This window comes from Mobula birostris, chromosome 13 (assembly GCF_030028105.1).
Source record: "Mobula birostris isolate sMobBir1 chromosome 13, sMobBir1.hap1, whole genome shotgun sequence".
NCBI lineage: Eukaryota > Metazoa > Chordata > Chondrichthyes > Myliobatiformes > Myliobatidae > Mobula > Mobula birostris.
In genome coordinates, this window is record NC_092382.1 from 12,168,525 (window position 1) to 12,194,092 (window position 25,568).

The 25,568-nt window shown below is 46.1% G+C and overlaps 2 protein-coding genes and 1 long non-coding RNA gene across 3 annotated transcripts in view; 2 read left to right on the forward strand and 1 right to left on the reverse strand.

Moving 5' to 3' along the window:
• Positions 1–25,320, forward strand: part of LOC140207810 (uncharacterized) — a 174,981-nt gene extending 149,661 nt beyond the window's left edge. Inside the window, exons 8-9 of the mRNA XM_072276373.1 lie at positions 24,568–25,003; positions 25,309–25,320. Coding sequence (XP_072132474.1) covers positions 24,568–25,003; positions 25,309–25,320 — 448 coding nt within the window. The remainder of the gene's footprint in view (positions 1–24,567; positions 25,004–25,308) is intronic.
• The window catches only part of LOC140208373 (NACHT, LRR and PYD domains-containing protein 3-like), a 164,817-nt gene that overhangs the window by 78,028 nt on the left and 61,221 nt on the right, over positions 1–25,568 (forward strand). The gene's annotated exons all lie outside the window — the stretch shown is intronic.
• On the reverse strand, positions 2,740–18,987 carry LOC140208380 (uncharacterized). The gene is made up of 3 exons (XR_011888753.1): positions 18,947–18,987; positions 7,506–7,576; positions 2,740–3,144 (listed from the first exon to the last, which is right to left on the reverse strand). It is a non-coding gene; the product is annotated as an uncharacterized lncRNA (long non-coding RNA).

Consider the following 25,568-nt stretch of genomic DNA (forward strand, 5'->3'; position numbering starts at 1 on the left):
CCTCCAGTCGATGGTCGGGTGACAGGCAACAACCGGCCGTTGCCTCCTTCAGGGACAATACATCCTATTAATCTTACAAACAAACAATGTTAAAAAAAACATTCTTTGGAGACAAAGTGATTAATTACTTTTACACAAATCAGAACTTTCAGCTTGCTCTGAAGCATATGATCGGTAGACCAGAGTCACATATAATGTTCTCCCGTTATCTAGTATCAAGGGTCAATCCGCCCAACAACATAACAGACCCACAGATTCGTAATTGTTAATCATTTCTCTGCCGTGCCAATTTTCATACATCATATGCTTACCTACACAAGTAGTTAAGGGGGATTTTATTTAGTCAGAGAGCAGTGAATCTGTGGAATTCTCTGACACAGACGGCGGTGGGGGCCAAGTCTGTGGGTACATTTAAGGCAGAAGCTAATAGTTTGCTGATCAGTCAGGGCATTACAGGATATGCCGAGGAGGCAGGTGTATGGGGTTGAGTGAGAACCGGGATCAGCCATGATAGAATGGCGGAGCAGACTTGATGGGGCTGAATGGCCTAATTCTGCTCCTATGTCTTATGGTCTTATACTGCTAGTGTCTTACACAGTGAAGATTGACACAAAATACTTATCACATTCGGCTGCTGTTTCTTTGCTCTGTTACTAACTCGCAGCATCATCTTCCAGCGTTACAATATCAACTCTTGCCTCTCTTTTGCTCTTTATATATCTGAACAACTTTTGATACTTGATATTATTGGCTCACTTACCTTAATTTTTCATCTTGTCTCCCCAGAGTGACTTTTTTTTTTCCCAGTGGTCTCCTGTTTGTTATACAAAAGCTTTCCAATTCTCTAACTTCCCACTGTTTTCTTGCTATATCATATGACCCCACTTTTGCTTTTATCAAAAACAGGAGAAAATCTGTGGATGCTGGAAATCCAAGCAACACATACAAAAAATACTGGAGGAACCCGGGAGGCCGGGCAGCACATATGGGAAATAGTAAACAGTCGACGTTTCGGGCCGAGACCCTTCATCAGGACTGGGGGGAAAAAGATGAGACGTCATAGGAAGAAGTGTGGGGGTGAAAGGGGTGGAAGAAGTGGTAGGTGATAGGTGAAACTGGGAGGGGGGTGAAGTGAAGGAAAAAAACTTCTTAGGATATAATTTCCTTAACGATTCTTGAAAGATCAATGCTAATGCCTCCACATCTCCTCAGCCACCTCTTTCAGATCTCTGGGGTGAACACCATCTGGTGCAGGTGACCTATTTATCTTCAGACCATCTCTGTTTCCCAAGAACCTTCTCCCGAGTAACGTAACTTTATACATTCTGACCACTGACATCTGGGAATTCCATATTCCTGCCAGTGTCTTCGACAGATAAGAGTGATATACAATACTTATTCAGCTCATCTGCCATCACCTTGCACCCCCAGCCCATTACTACCTCTCCAGCATCATCTCCCAGTGGTCTGATATCCACATCCGCCTCTCTTTTACACCATATGTGCCTGAAGAAAAAATTGGTATCCTCTTTAATATTACTGGCTAGCTCACCTATGTGTTCCATCTTTTCCTTCTTAAGTAAATTAACTGCATTCTGTTGGTTTTTAAACACTTCCTAATCCTCTAACTTCGCTCTCTGCCCTCTCTTTGGTTTTTATGTTGTCTTTGGTTTCTCTTATCAGCCACGGTTTTGTCCCCTTACCTTCAGAATACTACTTCCTCTTTGTGATGTGTTCACTCTCTGCCTTCCGAATTGCTTCCAGAAATTCCAGCCATTGCTGCTCTGTTTTCATCCCTGCCTGTGTTCTTTTCAAACCAATTTTGACCATTTTTTTTCTCTCATGCCTCTCGAATTATTCCACATCTGACTTTAGCTTCTGCTTCTCTAATGTCAGGGTGAATTTGATCATATTCAGATCACTTGCCCCCAAGTGTTCTTTGAATTTAGTGACCTAATTAATTCCAGTTCATTACAACACCCAATCCAGAAGAGCTGATCCCCAAGTGGGCTAAACCACGAGCTGCTCTAAAAAAACATCTTGTAGGCATTCTAGGAATTCCTCCTCTTGAGACCAACACCATCCTAATTTTCTGAATCACCTGCATGACAATCCCCCATGACGATTGTAAGATTGCCCTTTTGGCACGCATTTTCTATCTCCCATTGTCATTTGTGGACCACAGACTTACTGCTGTTTGGAGGTCTCTACACAATTCCCATCAGGGATTTTTTTTTACATTTGCTGTTCCTTAATTCTACCCACAGAGATTCTACACCTTCCAACCCTATGCCACCTCTTTCTAATGATTTTATTTAATATTTTACCAACAGAGCCACACAACCCCACTACCAGCTTGTTCTTTCAACAAATATATAAGTATCTGGGAACAAGAGGACCTGCGGATGCTAGAAATCTGGAGAAATACACACAAAGTGCTGGAGGAGCTCAGCATGTCAGGCAGCATCTATGGATGGGAATCAACATTTCAGGTGAAGACCCTTCATCGGGAATCTTGATATCCACGCATCTGGAATATCAACAATCAAAAACGATAGAAAGTAGTGTGAAATAAGGAAAACCTTTGACAAAATTTAGTTCAAGGGTTAAAAAAAACCTGCCAAACAGAGCACAATAGTTAACAAATACAACAAAGGCAATAAACACTTTCATCAATACCGACATTGACGTTTTTAAAATAAAAAAATGTCTTGGTGACATTTCAATCAGTAAAATCTACAAAGGTAACTAAGAAATTTAGAAAACTTTAAAAAAGAATACGTACACTCAGACCCACTTAGATTAACACTATCTTGGACAGAAGGAGGAAGAGAAATAACATACATGAAAAAAAAATCACACAACAGTCAGATAAAACTTCTAAGTATATATTTTCATCAAAAATGAACTGGATTCAACACTCCATGTGTGTGTATGCAATCATGATAAGAAATACAGACCAGAAAACAAAATGAGAGGCCAAAACAGAAAAACGAATCATCACTATGGATGAAAACATTAACCAGTGGAATGAGTATGACCCTCCATCGGAGACATCCCAATGATCTGAGCAGAGGAGGTGACAAGGAAGCATCGAGCACCTGACTGAGTTTTGGAGACCTCTTCCTAGAAACAGAGGGGTTCCTTGCAGAAATACAGGACAAGGTGGTTAATAAAAAGAATTCAAAAATCAAAAATACATAAAATACAAACAAACAAGGCAATAAATGCAGAAAATGCCAAAAGGAACAAGACACAATCCAACACATTCCAGGATCCTGCAGCAGTTTAACTCAATCTGATTACTGACAAAGTTACAATCGAGTGGCAAATATCATTCACAAAAATCTTGCTTTAAAATACAAACTCATGAATGCCCTCGATCACTTCATAAAGGCACCATAAATTCAAGCCTGATCCAGTTTTACAGTTAAAATATTACAAATTATATGAAAAGCAATACATTTTTTCAGATAGGACAATCCATAATAACCAACCAGATATAATATTACAGGATAAACAAGCAGGAACAACTTCCTCAATAGATATAACCATTCCAAACACACACACGTTCCCTGACCAATGGTGCAGCTCACCACAGGTTTTGTTTGTGTCGTCAGTCTGACAACTGAATTATTTTCCCTGTCAATCAGCTTCCAAATGTTGCTACTCTAATATCATTTGTTGCCACGCCCCACTGCTGATTCCCTCTTCATCATACATTCTTACCCCAACCATCGTCCAGAGCCCCAAACTCTGTCCTGTGCGGACCCGACTCTGGTTTCTGAACCTGCTCCGTTGAACATCCAACTAATGGTTTCCCATTCTGTTTTCAGTCTTTAGAGGACAGTGGTGTTTTCTAACAACCGTTTAGAAGCAGGGGAAATGACCCACAATGTGGAAATGAGCCCAAAATAAGGAGGTTAACTCCCAATATCATTCTTCCTCAGCCCAGAGATTTGAGGGGTGAAGAACATCTCAGAAAGAACTGCAGTCAGCTCGACTTTTTCAGACCGCAGAAAATTCAACGGAAACCTCTTCACCCACAGAGTGGTGACTATTTGGAACTCATCCACAGGGAAAACCAGGGGTGAACAACAGGGGAGGATTTGAAAGGACTGTCGTGGAACAGGATCACTGGCAGGGTCCAGCCGGCCTGAGTTGACTCTCTACTGTACACTAGGTGTGTTATAAATTCACTAAGTACCGGAGACGGTGTTTAAAATAGAACTGATTTATTTGTCACAGAACTAGTACCATTAAAGGTGAATATGTAGAAGAAACTCCTCCCATGCCCAGTGACCAGGGTGCAGAACTGGGTGTGGTGAGCAGCAACAATAATTGCAGAGTTCAGCACCTACAGTCACTCTCGAAACTGCATTCAGCAACATCTGGCATGCAGCTTACTGAAACTTTCTCCCCAGTGTGAACCCCGTAGTGTGTCATAAGTGTAACATGCTGTAAGGTTTCACTGCTAACGTAATGGCCTCTCTGTAATGTTTCACTGCTGAGGTTTGTCTGTAGCAGCAATGTTTAGGTTCATTATCATCATCATCAGGTGCCAAGCCCAGCTTGAGCTTTGACTGCCATGGCCCACACACTCCTGTTTCGGGTCAAGTGGATCAATTCATTGGTATTCATTTCCAGTTCTCTGGCTGCTGTCTCCATCATCATTTGTCTTCCTCTTGCTTTCTTCCCTTCAATCTTTCCCATAATTACCGTGCATTCCGACTCCTCTTTCCTAATCGCATGTCCAATATGATGCAAAGAATATTATGGACAAAATGAATATCTAACGAGGATGTCATGAACAGAGCAAACACAAAAAGGGAAACGTTTAGGTTACGACTAGAGATAACAGGGTTTTCAGGGGAGGGGCTATCCAATGACAGAAACATTCTTCCTTGTAAGTCTGGAAGAGAGATTTTCATGGTCTTTTGCTGGGAACAGATGAGAAGATGCGAATGGAGAGAGTGGACTGTTTTTCCTTTTTTTTTGTTTACTTCACTAACCACATAGTCAAAGTCACAATTATAAAGTTCAATCGTTTTATCACATATTGTGGACTGTTTCTTATTTCAGGGTACAGTACTGATTTGTAACAGGGGACACATCACACAGCCTCCACCCAAACAAGATTTCTTAAGTTTGGCCAGGCTGGGGGGCTATGAACCCCTATATTAAGCTGCTAGCCGAAGCGAGAGTTACATAAGGTTAGATGACTGCGTGAATCGCTTCCCACATTCACATCAGGTGAACGGCCTCTCTCCAGTGTGAACTCAAAGATGTATATTAAGTTGATTTTGCTGAGAGAATCTTTTCCCAAAGTCTGAGCAAGCGATCGGACTCTACCCAGTGTGAACTCGCTGGTGTCTCTGTAGTTGAGATGTCCAAGTCAATCCCTTCCAACATACTGAAGCCTGAATTGTACTTCTCCTTCGAAGCTACGTCGCAGGCTCCCCGTAGACGCATACTTGACGTGGCACGCTGGGCCGTAACATACGCCGTAGCCTAACATGCACCTTCCCAAAAATGTAACTACGTGTCACGGCGATGCAGACCGCAGGATCTGTGATCGGTCCGCTTGGTAGCAGTGCATTTCCTGTTGCTTCGACGTTGGAAAATGGACCTAATCGAGGAGAGGTTAAGTGAGGAAGTCAGAAAATATGTACATTTGTACCACGCTTTGTCGGCAGACTATGAAGACTTGCAAATGGCATCAAATTCGTGGAAAGAAATTTTGACAAACCGGTTTGGACGTCGTGGAATGCACAATGGAAAAACTCTGCGTTGCAGTAAATTCAATAAAAGTAACTTCTGTTCAACGTCTATTAGCTCCGACTCCAACAAGATATACTCAGCAGTCGCCATCATTTCCAGCTCAACACGAGTCAATTCAAAACAGTGGGATAGAAAGCCCAAAGCCAACTAGCATTTTGGCAGAGCGACGAAGACACACAAACGCATAAGTAGAAATGCTCACAACGGCATAGGCCACTTGCATGGGCTACTGCGTAGGCTACACTGTAGAACCTATGCAGAGGTATAACTCAGGCTTCAGCAGGTGAACGGCCTCTCCCCAGAATGAACTCGCTGGTGTGCTTGTAGGTGGGATGACCGAGTGAATCCCTTCCCACATTCTGAGCAGATGAACGGCCGCTCCCCAGTGTGAACTCGTTGGTGACTCTGTAGGTTGTATGACTGACTGAATCTCTTCCCACAGACTGAGCAGGTGAACGGCCTTTCTCCAGTGTGAACTCGCTGGTGTGTTTGTAAGTGGGATGATCGAGTGAATCCCTTCCCACAGTCTGAACAGGTGAATGGCCACTCCCCAGTGTGAACTCTCTGATGTACCTTCAGTTCAGATGACCGTGTGAATCCCTTCCCACAGTCTGAGCAGGTAAACGGCCTCTCCACAGTGTGAACTCCTTGATGTATATTCAGTTCAGATGACTGAGTGAATCCCTTCCCACAGACTGAGCAGGTGAACGGCCTCTCCCCTGTGTGAACTCTCTGATGTACCTTCAGTTGAGATGAGCAAGTGAATCCCTTCCCACAGTCTGAGCAGGTGAATGGCCGCTCCCCGGTGTGAACTGACTGGTGTCTCAGTAGGTGGGATGACCGAGTGAATCCCTTCCCACAGACTGAGCAGTTGAATGGCCACTCCCTGGTGTGAACTGACTGGTGTCTCAATAGCTGAGATGACAATGTGAATCCCTCCGCACAGTACGAGCAGGTAAACGGCCTCTCCCCAGTGTGAACTGACCTGTGGGCTTGTAGGTGGGCTGACTGAGTGAATCCCTTCCCACAGTCTGAGCAGGTGAACGGCCTCTCTCCACTGTGAACTCGCTGATGTACCTTTAGTTTAAATGACTGAGTGAATCCCTTCCCACAGTCTGTACAGGTGAACGGCCGTTCCCCAGTGTGAACTCTCTGATGTACCTTCAGTTCAGATGACTGAGTGAATCCCTTCCCACAGTCTGAGCAGGTGAATGGCCATTCCCCAGTGTGAACTCGCTGGTGAGACATTAGGGTGGATGACTAAGTGAATCCCTTCCCACAGTACGAGCAGGTGAATGGCCACTCCCCAGTGTGAACTGACCAGTGTGCTTGTAGGTGGGTGACTGAGTGAATCCCTTTGCACACACCGAGCAGGTGAACGGCCTCTCTCCAGTGTGAACTTGGTCAGATAACCAAGTGAAATTTCCCCACAAACTGAGCAAATGGCTATCCTCTGCCCAATGTGAACTGACTGGTGTGTCCACAGGTGGGATGACTGACTGAATCCCTTGTCACACCAAGAAACGGTGAATGGCCTTGTCCCAGTGTGAACTTGCTGATGTACCTTCAGTTGAGATGACCGCATGAATCCACTCCCACTGTCTGAGCAGATTAATTGGATCCCGTTTAAAATTACGGGCATGCCAGTCGGTCCGATGATCGAGTGAATACCTCCCCACAGTCTGAGCGGGAAGGATGATTGAGTGATATCAAATATTAAATACCTCGACAGAGACAGCAAAACTGATGTGTTGTGTTCTGGATCCCCGTAGACAAATTCCTTGTCGTGTTTAACCTGTAAAAAGATTTACAAAATCCATCAATGGGTGTAGGACAACCTTTCAGATGAGATCACTTGAGCTGTCAAGGTGTGATCTGGCATCACTCTGTTACAGTGAGGTTCAACCCAAGTTAGAGAGAGAAATCATTTTCTAACTGGGTACAGTGCTGGTATCTGGAATGATCATCAAACTCTCTGATGCTCTTCCTGTCTCTATAAGAATGGGGCATTTCTGCCATCTCCAATCTGTGACCTGGCTCAGTTTGCCTCTCTCCATTGGTATTATTCCCTGTTCCCACTGAGCTGCATGGGTTCCTGTCCCCACAGAAACTGAAACACTCTCACACAATAACCGGCAGTGCATTCCATGCACCCACCACTCTCTGTGTAAAAAACTTACCCCTGACATCCCCTCGGTATCTGTTTCCAAGCACCTTAAAACTATGCCCCCTCGTGTTAGCCATTTCAGCCCTGGGAAGAGCTTCTGGCTATCCACATGATCAATGCCCCTCATCATCATATATATCTAAAAAAGGCTCTAAACATAAACAAGGAAATTATACATTGCTGTGGGGATTTGCCAGAAATACTGTATACAAAATTATGACAGTATAGATAGGGTAAATGCAAGCAGCTTTTTCCACTGAGGTTGGGTGGAATGACAACCAGAGGTCATGGGTAAATGGGGAAGGTGAAAATTTTACACGAACATTTGGAAAAGCTCTTTCCTGAAATGGTCATGAGAGTGTGGAATGAGATGCCAGCACAAGTGAAGAATATGAGCTCGGTTTCACTATTTAGAAGAAATTTGGATGGGAGCCTGGATGGTAGGGGTCTGAAGGCGAAAGTCCCAGTGCAGGTAGTTGCAGTAGAGACCTTAAATGTTTTTTCAGCATTGACTAGATGGGCCAAATAGCCTGTTTCTGCACTGAACATCCCCATGTTTCTATGACAGAGAAGCTGGCCAAACTTGTTTGGAAGGGAAAAGATAGGAGTGACAACAGAGCAGCAATGGCTGGAGTTTCTGGGAGCAATTCAGGAGCCGAGTGATCGATACATCCCAAAGAAGTGGAAGCATTGGAAAGGCAGGAGGAAACAACCATGGCTGATATGAGAAGCCAAAGAGAGGGTAAACAAAAGAGCAAAAGCTATTGGGAAGCTTTTAGAAACCAACAGAAGACGACTTAAAAAAAAAGTCAGAAGAGCACGGGGGTGGAATTATGATATTGCAGTCGTTATTGAGTCTTGGTAGCACCCAACAGTCTGAGGCATTTTGAGGAACAAAATATCCAGGGCCTCAATATCTCTTGAAAACCAAAGTTCCCTGCACCAGTTACCTTTCAACTTTTATTTTGGCAGGCACATACAAACTAGACACCTTCAAAATTTCACTTCTGAAGGCCTCCCACTTACAAATACTCCTTTGCCAGAAAACAGCTTTCCCCAAACCACACTTGTCAGATCCTTTATGATACCATCAAAATTGACCTTTCTCCAATTTAGAATCTCAACCCATGGTCCAGATCTCTCTTTTTCCATATTTACTTTGAATCTCATGGCATTATGATCACTAATTTCTGTCACCAGCCCTGGATCATTTCCTAACAGCTTACTGCACACTTCTACGTTGGGAATTCTATGTACTGATTAAGGGCACATTTGACAAACTCTACCCCATCTAGTCCTTTTACAGTATGGGAGTCCCAGTCAAAATAGGGAAAGTTAACATCACTTACTGAATCAACCTTTGTTTCTTGGCGTGGTCTACCATCTCTCTACAAATTTGTTCCTCTAAATCCCTCAGACTGTTAGGTGCAACCATGTCCCAATAATGGCTACAGTATCATAATTCCCTGTCCTGAGCTCATTTGGCTTTCCTACGATGCTTCTTGCATTGTGATATACACAGCTCAGCACATTCATCTCACCATGCTCAACCATTTGATTGCTGACTCTGTCTGAGGTCTGAACAACATCCGACTGGTGTCAAGAAAACAAACTCTCCCTCATTGTCACAAAAGCAAAGGAGCTGATTGTGGACGACAGGAGGAATGGAGACAGGCTAAGCCCTATTGACATCAATGGATCTGGGGTTGAGAGGGTGAACAGCTTTAAGTTCCTCAGCATAAACATCACCGAGGATCTCATATGGTCTGGACATACCGGCTGTGTTGTGAAAAGAGCACAACAGCATCTCTTTCACCTCAGACAGTTTTAGAAGTCTGGGATGGGGCCACAATTCCTAAGAACTTTCTACAGGGACACAACTGAGAGCATCCTGACTGGCTGCATCACTGCCTGGTATGGGAACTGTACTTCCCTTAATCACAGGAACCTGCAGAGAGTGGTGCGGACAGCCCAGCGCATCTGTAGATGTGAACTTCCCACTATTCAGGACATTTACAGAGACAGGTGTGTAAAAAGGGCCCAAAGGATATTGGGGACCCAAATCACCACAACCACAAACTGTTCCTGCTGCTACCATCGAGGAAACGGTACCACAGCAAAAGGACCAACAGGCTCCGGGACATCATCTTCCACCAGGCCATCAGACTGATTAATTCATGCTGATACAATTGCATAACTATGTTATATTGACTGACCTATGTACAAACCATTTATTATAATTTACTATAAATTACACATTGCTGATTTAGCTGGAGACATAATGTAAAGATTTCTACTCCTCATGTATATGAAGGATATATGTAATAAAAGTCAATTCAATTCAATTCACCCTCTCCACTATCTGTTCTGTCATTCTGGCTCCCATTCCCCCTACAACTTATTTGAACCACATCATCCTCTCCCCACAATAGCACTAGCAAGCCTTACCACTAGGATATTAGTCCCCTCTTGTTCTGTTCCCCTAATGAACGAATCCCCTATCACCCCTTGACTTTCCTCTGCCAGGTAAATCCCCCCAACAGTTTCTAAAGTGGATCCACCTGTTGTTGTGTGGGATGGACACAAGAGTACTCTGCGATGGCTATTTAACCTCATTCCCCTTCCTGACTCTCACCAAGTTTCCTGTGCCCTGCACTTCAGGTGTAACTCACCTCTCTTCATGTCATATCTATCACCCCCTCCAGCTCCTGGATGATCCGGAATTCATCCGTTTCAAGTTCCAACTCCTTAAACTGCAGGGTTACAAGCTGCAGCTGGATGCACATCTTGTAGGTGAGGGCTTCAGGGACACTAGAGGTCTCCCCATCTTCCCACCAATGCCGTCCCCACCAATTTGTAATGACCAGTGTGCACATAAATCTAGTATTGTGCTTTTTTAACCCAGTGTGCACAGTGAATTTTATATAGAGTGGTATTCATTTTAACAGCTATCAAATCATTGTCGATAAGAACTTTGATTTCCTCTGGGTTTGATCGAGTCCCACCTGCATTCTCACACAACCTATGTAGCAGGCCTGTAACGGGTAATGAAAGATTTTCTCACCAGAGCTTTTGCACATTGTCCATATTTCGTTTGCTTGCTAAATTATGCTTCAAAAAATCAGATTTCAAAATATCACTCCACTTCTTCCCAATTGTAAATTCTCCAGCAACTTTTGCATCACCACAATAAACACAGGTGACACCAGTTTCTGTATTGTACATAAATATTTCCCCTGAACCCTCCTGAGGAATTGAGGATATATTTAAAAAATCATTTTGATCCTATGTAACCTCTGGCTGCAAGAATAACTGGGACTGAATAGGAATTTTTGAACTGAAGTAAACTCTGTCTTCAGCGGTTAGCTAAGACAGGCTCATTACTGGTTCTCTGCGGCTTGCAGAGAGACACACTGAGAGCTGACAACATTATACCTTGCACCCTCTTTAGCTGATAATATTATACATTGTATGCTCATTTGAGTAAAGGGAGGAGGACTCGCCGATAAGGACAGGAATGAACATCTCTCTGTAATTAAATCAGGGCCTTGCAAAGGGAATACCTGATAAGGACTGGACAATATATCAATATGTAATTAAAACCTTGATTTAGTGAACTCTCTTATCTAAGTAATTAAGTTTTGCACCAACAGACTTGGTGGGTGTACCAGTTCAAATACCATCCTCCAAAAGTAATGTATGGGGCTTACTATGTATAAATATACGGCTGTAACCTAAGTCAGTCCACTTGTCAGACGGTGGCAGTGCTTACGTGCCTTCCCTTTGACAACTGGGTCTCAAACTCCTGCAGGAGAATGCACAATAAACTGTGGTGACGATAAGAAGCTGGTCTCCCGAGTTTTATTCAGATTCAACTTTAACATTTGGCGTCACAAACAGGATCCCAGTATACCCAAGCAGACGGGCTGAGTTAGTGTCTGGACCACTCTGGGGACTGTGGAGACTGACTGGGCGCCTAATAGGTATTTTACCTTTTGTCGCTCTCCGTTAGTTCCTTTGGAGGTATGGTCCCTCGCCTGAGGCTGATCATATAACCTTGATGGGATCGGGAAAGAATCTGTCGGGAGAAATTTTACCAAATGGGCAGGAGGCAGTACTGGCTAAATTTTACAAAGTGGGCAGGAGGCAGACGTGCCGTGTAAGTTTATCAATTGATCAGGGGATGCCAGCCGGGTGAATTTATCTGATTGTTAATTGAGCTGGAGGCTTTGTGCCGGGTAAATTACTTAGAGAACACGGGTCAACTGCAGTCGATTGATACGAGCAGGCCAGGAGCAGCCCTACACAATCTGTATGAGAGTTTTCCGGACAAGGAAAAAAGATTTGCGAATGTTGAGTGCAGGGCTGAATAAGAAATTGGGGAATAAAATGTGGCCGCTGTGGAGTGCAGAACCTGGTATATAAGCTCATGTAAACAAGCAGCCAATCTGATTTGGAGAAAGAACTGTGGAAAGAAGTGGAAATTGTTGAAAAGGGGGTGGAAGGAAAAGGTAGATGTGAAGTGGAACAGTATATGATCAGCAAGCTGGAGGGATAATGCATGTGACAAAGGGATAGAGGTATGTACTGCAGAAGGAACGCCAAAGGTTGGGAGACGCTAAAAGCGGAGCGTGAATGGGTGGATGGGCACCGAAAACGAGAGCAGGAAAAACAACATAAGCAAACCAAGGGTGGCCTAGGTAGCAGAGAAGGGCAGGAACGTCAGTCTGAAGTTCGAACTGTTTGGGAAACAAGGGATCCGGAACCCATGTCTGGCATACTGACCCTGTGTCAGGACAGTGACCGTGATGAGGAGTGGGCACCCCCCACCTTACCAAGGGCCAAGTGCACCCAGTGCTCCTGAACCCCAATCCTCCCAGTACTCAGATACGGTGGCCGCTCGGGTCAAACAGCGGCGGCAGGGAAGGGGAGGCTCTCTATGCCCTGAGATCCAGAATGGGAATACCAAGGATTATTCCGAGACAGGGAGGGAAGAATCCAATAAAACCCCAGAGTTAATGGCTCCACGAAGACAATTGCCGACCCAAATGCTGCCTAATCCACGAGCAGGAGGAGGGACAGCCCTCAGTGATTCCTGTGTCTGCACCCTGGAAGCCTCAGGAAATGATAATGATCATGATTCAGCCCCAGATAGAAAAGAAAAACCTGCACAGTTTGCTCAGTATGTCCGCAGTACTATACAAATGTATAATGTGACCCGGGAAGATTCATTCGGTCTCTGCTGCATGATTCTCTCAGCTGATGAGGGGCAGAAATGGAAAGCAGAATTGAGATACCAAACCTATCAGGAGTTACAGGTGGAAAACCACAATCAGAATGAACAGACAGACCGGATTATTCAAGCCTTGGAAAGGGCTCTCCAGCAACCTGTAAACATCACTAAAGTACCTGAATGCAAACCTAAGCCTGGGGAATGGGGACCAGACTATTGGGAGCGATTTCTGGCCTGCTGCAGCACTTTCGCAGGACACCAAGCCTTCAATGATGGAAATCCGTCCCCCCAGTTTAATGCCTTTCTGCTCCAATGCTTACCAACTAAGTTAGCCAACGTGATTAAAACAAATAATATGGATCGGCCTGACAATGATCAAAATCAAATGCGACGAGCTTTGACATATTATTGGGACCCGGCTTTCGAATTCCCATCAACCCCGAAAGGAACTAATATTAGACCTGAATATGTTCAGCGGGTAGAAGGATGCGAGCGGGCTTTATCTGGGGATCAGAAATGGGAACACAAACCTACCAAGGGACAGATAGGGACAAAAACTGTTTGGAAATTGACAAGCAAGGACGCTTCCTGCTGTGAGTACCACCCCTCAGGAAAACCCAATGAAATATTGCAAGTTGCTGCAATTCCAATTCCATTTACGGGGGCCACCACAACCACTCTCGATCAGGAAATAGTACTGGAAAAGGGATTCCAGCCATCAGACGCTACAATCACTGTGTCTGGGTTCGAAGGCACGGAACATACGTATTCACGTACCCAGCTACTGCAGGTGGAATTCCAGTGTGAGGTTTCATTTACAGTCACCACCAGTCGGGGGTGTAACCCAGCAGGGAGAGACTTGCTCAGTCCGCTGGAAGTCGAGATTCTATGCACGGACGAGGGTGTCTCCCTGGGACTAGCGAACAACCAACAGCTTCCCCAGTTTCCGACCTCTCAGTGGTGGGCACTTTATCTGGACTCCACTGCATTTGAACCCCTTCTGCCAGCAGCCAACCCTCATGTGACCCTGGGCTATGACCCTAAGGGGTGCTCAACTGAGGAAAGCTAATATTATGCACCCCTCGAGGGACAGAAGTTCCCAGGCATGGTGATTGGAGATGTTAAAGGAAGAGAGGACTGTGCATTACTGGCCGAAGTTCTGGATTTCCTTTGGCGAAAGACAGGACTGGTGGTTCCCCATACCACCGTTAGGGTTTTCCCTGGGTTCAAGCCAAAGAGCCTCGGGTTCCTTGCCTACACCCTGACGAAACAAGCCTTCAGCACCGAGGGTGAATAACAAGGCTTGGCCACCGGCCAACTCCGATACTGGAAGGAGTTGAAGGTGAAGGTAAGACATTCTTTTAATATTGACTGAACCCAAGACGTTGTACCCCATCTCTGGGCAATTTCAGGCCATGAAGTCGGCCGCACCAACTGCCCCCCTGTCCGGATCACCGTGAAAGAAGGACAGACTCTCCCACCCATTCCGCAATACCCCCTCAAGCCCGAGGCAACGTTCTATGAGGATGGAAGCTCTTTTGTGGATCCAGCAGGGAAACGATGTGATAGTGACGGACAGTGAAGTAATGGAAGCAGCTGTCTCCGCCCAGAAGGTTGAGCTGTTTGCTATAACTCGTGCCTGTATCCTAGCAACAGACTAAAGGGCAGACATTTACACAGATTCCCGTTATGCACTGACTATGGGGCTTTGGGGATTCCTGACTTCCTTTGGCCACCCCATTAGTAATGCTTCCTTTGCAGACAAGTTACTCACCGCTCCACAGTTACCTCGAGCTTTGGTTATTATTAAATATGCAACCCACACTGGGGAATCTGATGACATATTTAAGGGTAATACTAGGGCTGATGCAGCGGCCGAACAGACAGCCCTGAACCCCACACTTTTAGTAGCCTCGGGAACCCAGCAAGCTCCAATTAGACAAAATCTAAGGATGGGCATGCCAAACATGGGGGAAATACATAAGTTCCATGGGGACGCCCCTGAAGGAAAACGCAAACTGTGGTCCCAAATGGGTTGCCACCTTGAACCTCAGACCAATTTATGGGTGACCCCTGCAGGACAGGTCTGTGTTCCCTCTGTGTTCTCACCTATTCTGATAGATTATGTACATAACTGTACACACCTGGGCAAGGAGGGAATGCTTAATACATTATTACCATCTTGGCGGCACCCTGATCTCCAGAAACTAGCTGAAGAGTGAGCCACAGCATGCTCAATTTGTAAAAAGAAATGAATGCTGGAAAGGGGATGCCATGTGGTTCCAGAACTACCTCCTTGCCTAGTGGACCTTTTTCTTGTTTACAACTTGATTTTACAGAATTACCTAGAGTACACTGTTGTCAGTGTTGCTTAGTGATAGTAGATGTATTTAGCAGATGGACTGAAGCTGTTCCTACAACTAATAATACCGCTATGATCGTTGTGAAAATATTCCTGAAAGAAATAATTCCTCGCTATGGACGTTTAGAAATGATAAGCTCGGACAATTGGCCACATTTTGTTGCCAAAATAAATGAGGAAATCTGTAAAGAAATTGCTATAAAACCACAGTTCCACTGCATCCATCATCCGAAAGCAGCCGGCATAGTGGAACGAGCCAATGGTACCTTGAAAGATAAGTTGGCCAAACTGACACAAGAAACTGGACTGACCTGGTTGGAGGTTTTCCCCTTGGCCCTATTCCATATGAGAATCACGCCATCAAGTAAGACGGGGTTGTCACCTGCAGAAATTATCTACGGGAAGCCGATGAGAACCCCATGGGGACCCCGACCTCGTTTGCTGCTCCTCCCTGAGAACGTACCTGCAACATTGGATATACAGACCTTGGGGGAGGAGATGGGAAAATACTTGTGCAAATTAACTAAAACTCTGCAAAGCTTGCGTTCCCAGGTACGACAGGCCTACCGAGAGGACGACCCCACCATCCAGCCTGGAGATTTTGTCCTGCTGAAGAACTGGGATGGGAAGGTGTTGGGACCGAGGTGGAAAGGACTGTACCGAGTGCCACTGACAACACCTACTGCAGTGAAGGGGGAAGGGCCGCTCCGGAGGGTACGTCGAATGGACTGTAAACACGTTACTGGCCGGACTGATAAGGACTGAAAACCGTACTGGCTAATGCTGACTTTAATGACCCGAAGGGGACCTGCCCCTGTCTCGGGAGCCCCCAGGTTCACACTTTCCTGTCCCTCTGCCACACCTACGCTAAGCAAGTGGAGCGGGGAGCACGTTGGGTATGTGCCGAAATTCCCCAGCACGGTAAGACTACGAACCCCATGTCAGTGGTGCCCCTGAATACCAGTGAAGTAAATTCAGTCATGGTGTTTTCTGGTAGCCGTAATGGTGGCATTATCAATTGCACCATATCCAGGTCTGGAAGGCCAGACACCGTGTTGTGTTGATGAAGGTGTTGCTTTGAGGGACGGAGTCGTCGGTCCCCTCCAGGCTATGGCTGGGGATACGAGTTACCTCTCCAGCAGTGGTCAGTACCACTTGTTGGTGTGACCACAGTGAGAGTGCACCCTACGAAGTGGGAGGTAGTGACTGTACCAAGAACCAAACTTATTATACCCCTGGACCAGTAAATGGAACTTACTGGGTTTGTGGAAAAACATAGAAACATAGAAAATAGGTGCAGGAGTAGGCCATTCAGCCCTTCGAGCCTGCACTGCCATTCAGTACGATCATGGCTGATCGTCCAACTCAGAGCCCTGTACCTGCCTTCCCTCCATACCCCCGATCCCTTTAGCCACAAGGGCCATATCTAACTCCCTCTTAAATATAGCCAATGTACTGGCCTCAACTGTTTCCTGTGGCAGAGAATTCCACAGATTCACCACTCTCTGTGTGAAGAAGTTTTTCCTCATCTCGGTCCTAAAAGGCTTCCCCTTTATCGTTAAACTGTGACCCCTCATTCTGGACTTCCCCAACATCGGGAACAATCTTCCTGCATTTAGCCTGTCCAATCCCTTTAAGATTTTATACGTTTCAATCAGATCCCCCCTCAATCTTCTAAATTCCAACGAGTATAAGCCTAGCCGATCCAGTCTTTCCTCATATGAAAGTCCTGCCATCCCAGGAATCAATCAGGAAAACGGGGCCTATCCCTGGCTGTCGGGAGAAAGAACAAGGCAGCGGCACGGAGCCACACCCGACCGGACGGGTCCTCCAGGGCGGGACGAGGGTTGGAGTGGTCGCTGCTGTTTGGCCGACCGTGTGTCACACTGGAGGATCCTGGATCACCCCCAATGGAATAGGCAATGAAGGCATATAACGGATTGGGGATGGTTGCCTTCCCCTCCTGTGGGGGAGCCAGAAATTCCAGGGAAATAATTAATTCAGCAGCCGCTCTGGAAGAATTGGCCAATAATACAGCTGGAGCGCTGACTGACACTCAGCACAGGGAACAGAGATATCCACTAGGATGATTACAATTCACCAAACGGTGCTACAGAACCGGATGGCCTGAGACTTTACACTGGCAGAGAAAGGAGGGACCTGGGCTTTGTCACAGAGCCCAGAGTCTGGGAACAGCTAGATGGGAGGAAGCAGATGGTGATGATGGGAGGCTGTTTATTGGAGTCCAGGCCCACGCCTCGTGGAGTTCCCCAGGGTTACACCCATTGCTACATGTCATCTAAATCAATAATCTGGTTGAGAATGCACAGGGTATGGGGAGTGAGTTTGCAACAAGTCATTTCAAACAATTATTTCTCTTTCTCTCTCCACACTCAGAACAGACCAAAAGCTACTTCAGAAGATGCAAGTTCTTCAAATGAACAAACACTGAGGGAACGTGAGTGACTTTAAAGAGCTGGGATACTGACAGTACATTACCAGACCTGGAGTGATTGCAACTGGGTCTGACAGAGGCATAACTGGTATTTCTGGGCACATTGAGTCTCACCATAACTATTCCCTACCTTACTCTGTACAGATATGTAATGTCTAAAGGACCAGTATTTGAGTAAATGAGACTCACCAAACTTGCTCCTGACTGAATTAATGGAAACCCTGAGTCAGAAGGGTTCTCTCCAGTTGGTGCTCTCAGTCCTCGGAAATAATAGTCACGGAAATAATAAATAGTAATAGAAAAATAGTAATAAATAGTTAAATAGTAATATGTAAATTATGCCAGTAAATTATGAAATAAGTCCAGGACCAGCCTATCGGCTCAGGGTGTCTGATCCTCCAAGGGAGGAGTTGTAAAGTTCTGTGGAGCTCTGGAATTCATATATTTCTTGCATCTTGGTTTAGTGCTTGACATTATAAAAAGCCCTATTCATATATATCTACATACATATACCACACCCAATTTGTGTACCTGCTCATTACATGAATGGGACAAGGAAGTTGCCCAGTACATGAAATGAGCAGGTACACACACTGGGTGTGACATACCAGGGGTGATTGATAGGTTCGTGGTCGCAGGTGGAAGGAATCAATTTTAGAAAACCTGTCAATTTTCAATTATCTGACACAGAAATACCACAACAGTTATTAGCTTCAAACTTTCTGCATGATCACTCACAGAGCGGAACTACACGTACATGTAACGACAGCTGTAAACTTCAGGCCTTCTGACTTAGGCCAGAAACTTATCAATCACCCCTCGTACAGCTCCAGCACCTAAAAGATTGTCACTGCACCCCTGCTCCAGCCGTCAGTCAGAGCCCGGGCCCGGGACTTTCCCGATCCACCGGCCCCGATTCACACAAACCCGAGATTTGTTTCCACTCACCGCCGCCCGAACAGGAGAACCGCCAACGGCAGCTGCATTCGGCACCGCGCATGCGTTTAGCAGGAGGTTCGCTGCAGCGCCACCAGTGGCCGGAGGTCCATGCAGCACCACCAGTGGCCGGAGGTCGATGCAGCGCCACCAGTGGCCGGAGGTCCATGCAGCGCCACCAGTGGCCGGAGGTCGATGCAGCGCCACCAGTGGCCGAAGGTCCATGCAGCGCCACCAGTGGCCGGAGGCTGGAGCGACAACGGAGAGGTAAATCACAAACACGACAAAGTCTGCAGATGCTGAAAATCCAAAGCAACACAAACAAAATGCTGGCGGAACTCAGCAGGCCGGGCACCATCTATCGAAAAGAGTCAACAGTCGATGTTTCCAGTTGAACCCTCCTTCAGGACTGAAATGCAATGGGGGAAATATCTGAATAAAATCGGGGCGGGAGAGGAAATGTCTCGCTGGAAGGTGATAGGTGAAGCCAGGTAGGTGGGAAAGGTCAAGAGCTGAAGAAAATAGAATCTAATAGGAGACGAGAGTGGAGAACAGGAGAAAGGGATGGAGCAGTGGACCCAGAGACAAGTGATCAGCAGGTGAGAGGACGTGAAAAGTCAGAGAGGAAGAGAGGGAGTGGGATGGAGGGGTGAGGGGGAGATTTGTTCAAAGGAAGGAGAAATCGATATTCATGCCATCGAGTTGGGGAGGGAGTATTCAGACGGAATATAAGGTGCTGATCCTGGACCCTGAGGTGGCTTCACCTTGGCACAAGAGGAGGCGATGGGTTGACGCGTCGGGACGGGAATGGGAATGGGAATGAAAATGTTTGGACACCGGGAAGTCCCGCTCGGAGCGGATAGTTCAAAGGTTAATTTACTGTCAAAGCAAATATCCGTGAACAACTGAGTTTTTGTTCTCCTCCACAGAGCCACGAAACAAAGAAAGAGCATGGAAGTCGATCAGAGAGAAAAATCAAACTCCCAGCCCACCCCTACATCAAAAAGAACGGCATCCCGATCATCAACCCCCAAAACCCACCCCTCCCGCACAAAAGGGAACAATAACATCGACCCCCCCCCCCACCAATAAAAACAACCCGACCCCGCACAACTGCGGAGGGTCTGGTGTCACCAGTGTCGAGGCGGCCGCATCGGGAGCAGCGGACACAACGGGCGACCCCGGAAGATTCACAGGTGAAGTGTCGCCTCACCTGGAAGGATGTTTGGACAACGGAGAGAGTTCGGCCGTCCGGCCCTTTCACTGTGACACCCCGAACTCCACATCAAATCCGTCCAAACCAATCTGGGTGAACTTTAATGACCAATAAATATAATTCCTCTCAGTGATCAGCTGTCTGATTGATCCCCTGACTCTGAGAGGAAGGGGTGTCTATGGTCCACATTGTCAGGGTGTTGAGTTTACCAGGAGACAGAGACTGCAGGGACGGGAGGTTTTCTGTTGACTAATACACTGTGTGTGGACCCCGCTGGCAATTCTGGTGTTGTGACCCGATGGAGACAAACACCAGGCTGCCCACTCCACCAACAACACGGCACAGCCGGACACATAACAGGGGACTTTACATCTCACAACACTGGATTCAGTGATGAAACCCGTGATTAATGTTGTTGTCCCACCGAAATCATCAGAAACGTCCATTCAGGTGTTTCTAAATACGAGCGCTCCCCTACAGGTGACGTCACACATGTGCACGCACGCGCCTGACGTCACACATGAGCTCCCCAGACCGAGATCTGCCCTCACGTGCGCCGTGTCTTACGTCACCCGCGCGCTGCAGAGCTCGAGCTTTGTCGGTTTAACGGCTGGGCTACTAATCACGTGACTAGACCCTCCCCACCGCTGTCAACAGAGGATTCAGGAGCTGCGCTATTCCCATAGGTGCGAAGCGATGTCAATCACTGGTTACAACCAATAGTAGAGGCGGACCAGCTGAGAGGGCGTTACCCCGCTGAATCAACCTGGCATTGCTCTCTCCGTCAAAGCGGAACAAATCCCAAAGTAAATGTCCGCTTTCTGATTTATTTCCATTTCCCTCCGAGGGAACAAAATCTTTGACATCAGCTGTTGAGAAAATCACCTTTGTTCTGCCCCCATGTGAGATGAGGAGAGGTGAGGTACACCCCAGGTGCGGGACACGGGAAACTGGGTGAGAGTCGGGAAGGGGAATGAGGTGAAATGGCCATCGCAGAGTAATCTTGTGTCCGTCCCGCACAACAACAGGTGGACCCACTTTAGACACTGTCGGGGGGATCACTGACAGAGGAAAGTCAAAGGGGTGAGAGGGGACTAATATCCCAGTGGTGAGGCTCGCTAGTGCTAGTGTGGGGAGAGGGTGATGTGGTTCAAATAAGTTGTAGGGGGAATGGGAGCCAGAATGACAGAACAGATAGTGGGGAGGGTGAATTGACTTTATTACATACATCCTTCATATACATGAGGAGTAGAAATATTTACATTATGTCTCCGTCTAAATGTGCAATGTGTAATTTATAGTCATTTATAATAAATAGTTTGTACATAGGACAGTCAATATAACATAGAAATGCAATTGTATCAGCATGAATTAATCAGTCTGATGGCCTGGTGGAAGATGATGTCCCGGCGCCTGTTGGTCCTTTTGCTGTGGTACCGTTTCCTGGATGGGAGCAGCAGGAACAGTTTGTGGTTGTGGTGAATTGGGTCCCCAATATCCTTTGGGCCCTTTTTACACTCCTGTCTCTGTAAATGTCCTGAATAGTGGGAAGTTCACATCTACAGATGTGCTGGGCTGTCCGCACCACTCTCTGCAGGTTCCTGTGATTAAGGGAAGTACAGTTCCCATACCAGGCAGTGATGCAGCCAGTCGGGATGCTCTCAGTTGTGTCCCTGTAGAAAGTTTTTACGATTTGGAGCCCCATCCCAAACTTCTTCAGCCGTCTGAGGTGAAAGAGGTGCTGTTGTGCTTTTTTCACAACACAGCCAGTGTGTACAGACCATGTGAGATCCTCGGTGATGTTTATGCTGAGGTACTTAAAGCTGTTCACCCTCTCAACCCCAGATCCATTGATGTCAATAGGGGTTAGCCTGTCTCCATTCCTCCTGTCGTCCACAATCAGCTCCTTTGTTTTTGTGACAAAGAGGGAGAGTTTGTTTTCTTGACACCAGTCAGATGTTGTTCAGACCTCAGATAGAGTCAGCGATCAAATGGTTGAGCATGGTGCGATGAATGTGCTGAGCTGTGTATATCACAATGCAAGAAGCATCGCAGGAAAGCCAGATGAGCTCAGGACAGGGAATTATCATATTGTAGCCATTACTGGGACTTGGTTGCACCCAACAGTCTGAGGGATTTAGAGAAACAAATTTGTGGAGAGATCGCAGACCATGCCAAGAAACAAAGGTTGATTCAGTAACTTTCCATATATTGACAGGGAATCCCATACTGTAAAAGGACGAGATGGGGTAGAGTTTGTCAAATGTGCCCTTAATCAGTTCGTAGAATTCCTGATGTAGAAGCTGTTAGGAAATGATCCAGGGCTGGTGACTGCAATTGGTGATCATAATGCCATGAGATTCAAAGTAAATTTGGAAAAATAGTGGTCTGGACCATGGGTTGAGATTCTAACTTGGAGAGAGGTCAATTTTAATGGTTTCAGAAAGGATCTGACAAGTGTGGTTTGGGACAGGCATTTTCTGGCAAAGGAGTACTTGGTAAGTGGGAGGCCTTCAGAAGTGAAATTTTGATGGTGCAGAGATTGTACGTGCCTGCAAAATAAAAGTTGAAAGGTAACTGGTGCAGGGAACCTTGGTTTTCAAAAGATATTGAGGCCCCGGATATTTTGTTCCTCTAAATGTCTCAGACTGTTGGGTGCAACCAAGACTGTTAAATGACTACAATATCATAATTCCACCCCCGAGGTCATCCAACTTTTTTTTAGTCGTTTTCTGTTGGTTTCTAAAAGCTTCCCATATTTTTTGCTCTTCTGTTTGCTCTCTCTTTGGCTTTTATCTTTGCTTTGGCTTCTCATTTCATCCACAGTTGTGTCCTCCTGCCTTTCCAATGCTTCCACTTCTTTGGGATGTATCGATCACTCAGCTCCCGAATTGCTCCCAGAAGCTCCAGCCATTGCTACTCTGTTGTCACTCCTACCTTTTCCCTTCCAAACAAGTTTGGCCATCTTCTCTGTCATAGAAACATTGAGAAGTTCAGTACGGAAACAGGCTATTTGGCCCATCTAGTCAACACTGAAACATTTAATCTGTCTAATGAAACTAACAGCACCGGGACCATCGCCCTCCATACCCCCACCATCCAGGCTCCCATCCAAACTTCTTTTAAATGGTGAAACTGAGCTGATATTCACCACTTGTGCATTCCATACTCTCATGGCCATTTCAGTAAAGAGCTTTTCCAAATGTTTCCGATAAATTTTATCCTTCCCCACTTACCCATGACCTCTGGTTGTTATCCCACCCAACCTCAGTGGAAAAAGCTGCTCGCATTTACTCTATCTATACCCTCAAAATTTTGTATGCTTCTACCAAATCCTCAAAGCAATGTATAATTTCTTGTTTATGGTTGGAGCCTTTTTTGGTGTATAAGATGATGAGAGCATTGATCATGTGGATAGCCAGAGGTTTATTCCCAGGGCTGAAATGGCTAACACGAGGGGGCATAGTTTTAAGGTGTTTGTTAATAGATACCGAGGGAATGTCAGGGGTAAGTTTTTTACACAGAGAGTGGTGGGTGCGTGGAATGCACTGCCGGCTATTTGTGTGAGTGTTTCAGTTACCATGGGGCCAGGATTCCAAGTAGCTCAGTGGGAACAGGGAATAATACCAATGGAGAGAGTCAAACTGAGCCAGGTCATAGATTGGAGATGGCAGAAATGCCCCATTCTTAGAGAGACAGGAAGAGCATCAGAGAATTTGATGATCATTCCAGATACCAGCACTGTGCCCTGTTAGAAGATGATTTCTCTCTCCAACTTGTGTTGAACTTCACTGTAACAGTGTGATGCCAGATCACACCTTGACAACTGAAGTGACCTCATCTGAAAGGCTGTCCAACACAGTTTGATAGATTTTGTAAATCTTTTTTTTTACAGGTTAAAAATGACAAGGAATTTGTCTACTGGAATCTCGAACACAACACGCCAGTTTTGCTGTCTCTGTCCAGATATTTAAGAAGTGGAGCAAGGGATTCACTCGATCATCCTTCCTGCTCAGACTATGGGGAGGAATTCTCTCGATCATCAGACCAACTGGCATTCCGTCATTTTACACAGGGAGGAACCCATTCATCTGCTCAGACAGTGGGAATGGATTCAGCCGGTCTTCTGAACTGAAGGTACATTAGCAAGTTCACACTGGACAAGGCCATTCACCTGTTGCGTGTGTGAGAAGGGATTCAGTCGGTCTTTCCACCTGTAGACACTCCATTCAGTTAACACTGGGCGGAGGCTGGTCAGCTGCTGAATTTGTGGGGAAGAATTCACTCGATCATCTGACCTAATGGCTCACCAGTCATTTCATACTGGGGAGTGGCCATTCACCTGCTCAGACTGTGGGAAGGGATTCAATTGGTCATCCCAACTGAAGGTACATCACCGAATTCAGACTGGGGAGAGGCCGTTCACCTGCTCAGACTGTGGGAAGGGATTCACTTGCTCATCTAAACTGAAGTTACATCAACGAGTTCACACAGGAGAGAGGCCGTTCACCTGCTCAGACTGTGGGAAGGGATTCACTCGGTCATCCGAACTGAAGGTACATCAGCAAGTTCACACTGGGGAGAGGCCATTCACCTGCTCAGACTGTGGGAAGGGATTCACTTTGTCATCTCAGCTACTAGGACACCAGTCAGTTCACACTGGGGAGTGGCCATTCAACTGCTCAGTCTGTGGGAAGGGATGCACTTGCTCATCTAAACTGAAGGTACATCAGCGAGTTCACACCGGGGAGAGGCCATTCACCTGCTCAGACTGTGGGAAGGGATTCATTCGGTCATCTCACCTGCAATCACACCGGTCAGTTCACACTGGGGTGTGGCCATTCACCTGCTCAGTGTGTGAGAAGGGATTCACTCAGTCATCTCAGCTGCAGAGACACCAGCGAGTTCACACTGGTTAGAGGCTGATCAGCTGCTCAGACTTTGGGAAGAGATTCTCTCAGCCAAATCAACCAAATCTGCATCATTGAGTTCACACTGGGGAAAGGCTGTTCACCTGCTGTGAATGTGGTAAAGGATTCATTCAGTTATCTATCCTTATGACACACTACCAGGTTCACACTGGGGAGAGGCTGTTCACCTGCTGTGAATGTGGAAGCGATTCACTCAGTCATCTTGCTGAATGTAACTATCGCTTCAGCTAGCAGCTTAATATAGGGGGTGATAGCCCCCCAGCCCAGCCAAGCTTAAGAAATCTCGTTTGGGTGGATGCTGTGCGATGTCTCCCCTGTTACAAATCAGTACCCCGAAATAACAAACAGTACACAATATGTGATTGAACGATGGAGCTTTATAATTCTGACTTTGACTATAGGGTTTGTAAAGAAAACAAAAAGAAAAAGAGCCCACTCTCTCCATTCGCGTCTTCTCATCTCTCCCCAGCAAAAGACCACAAAAATC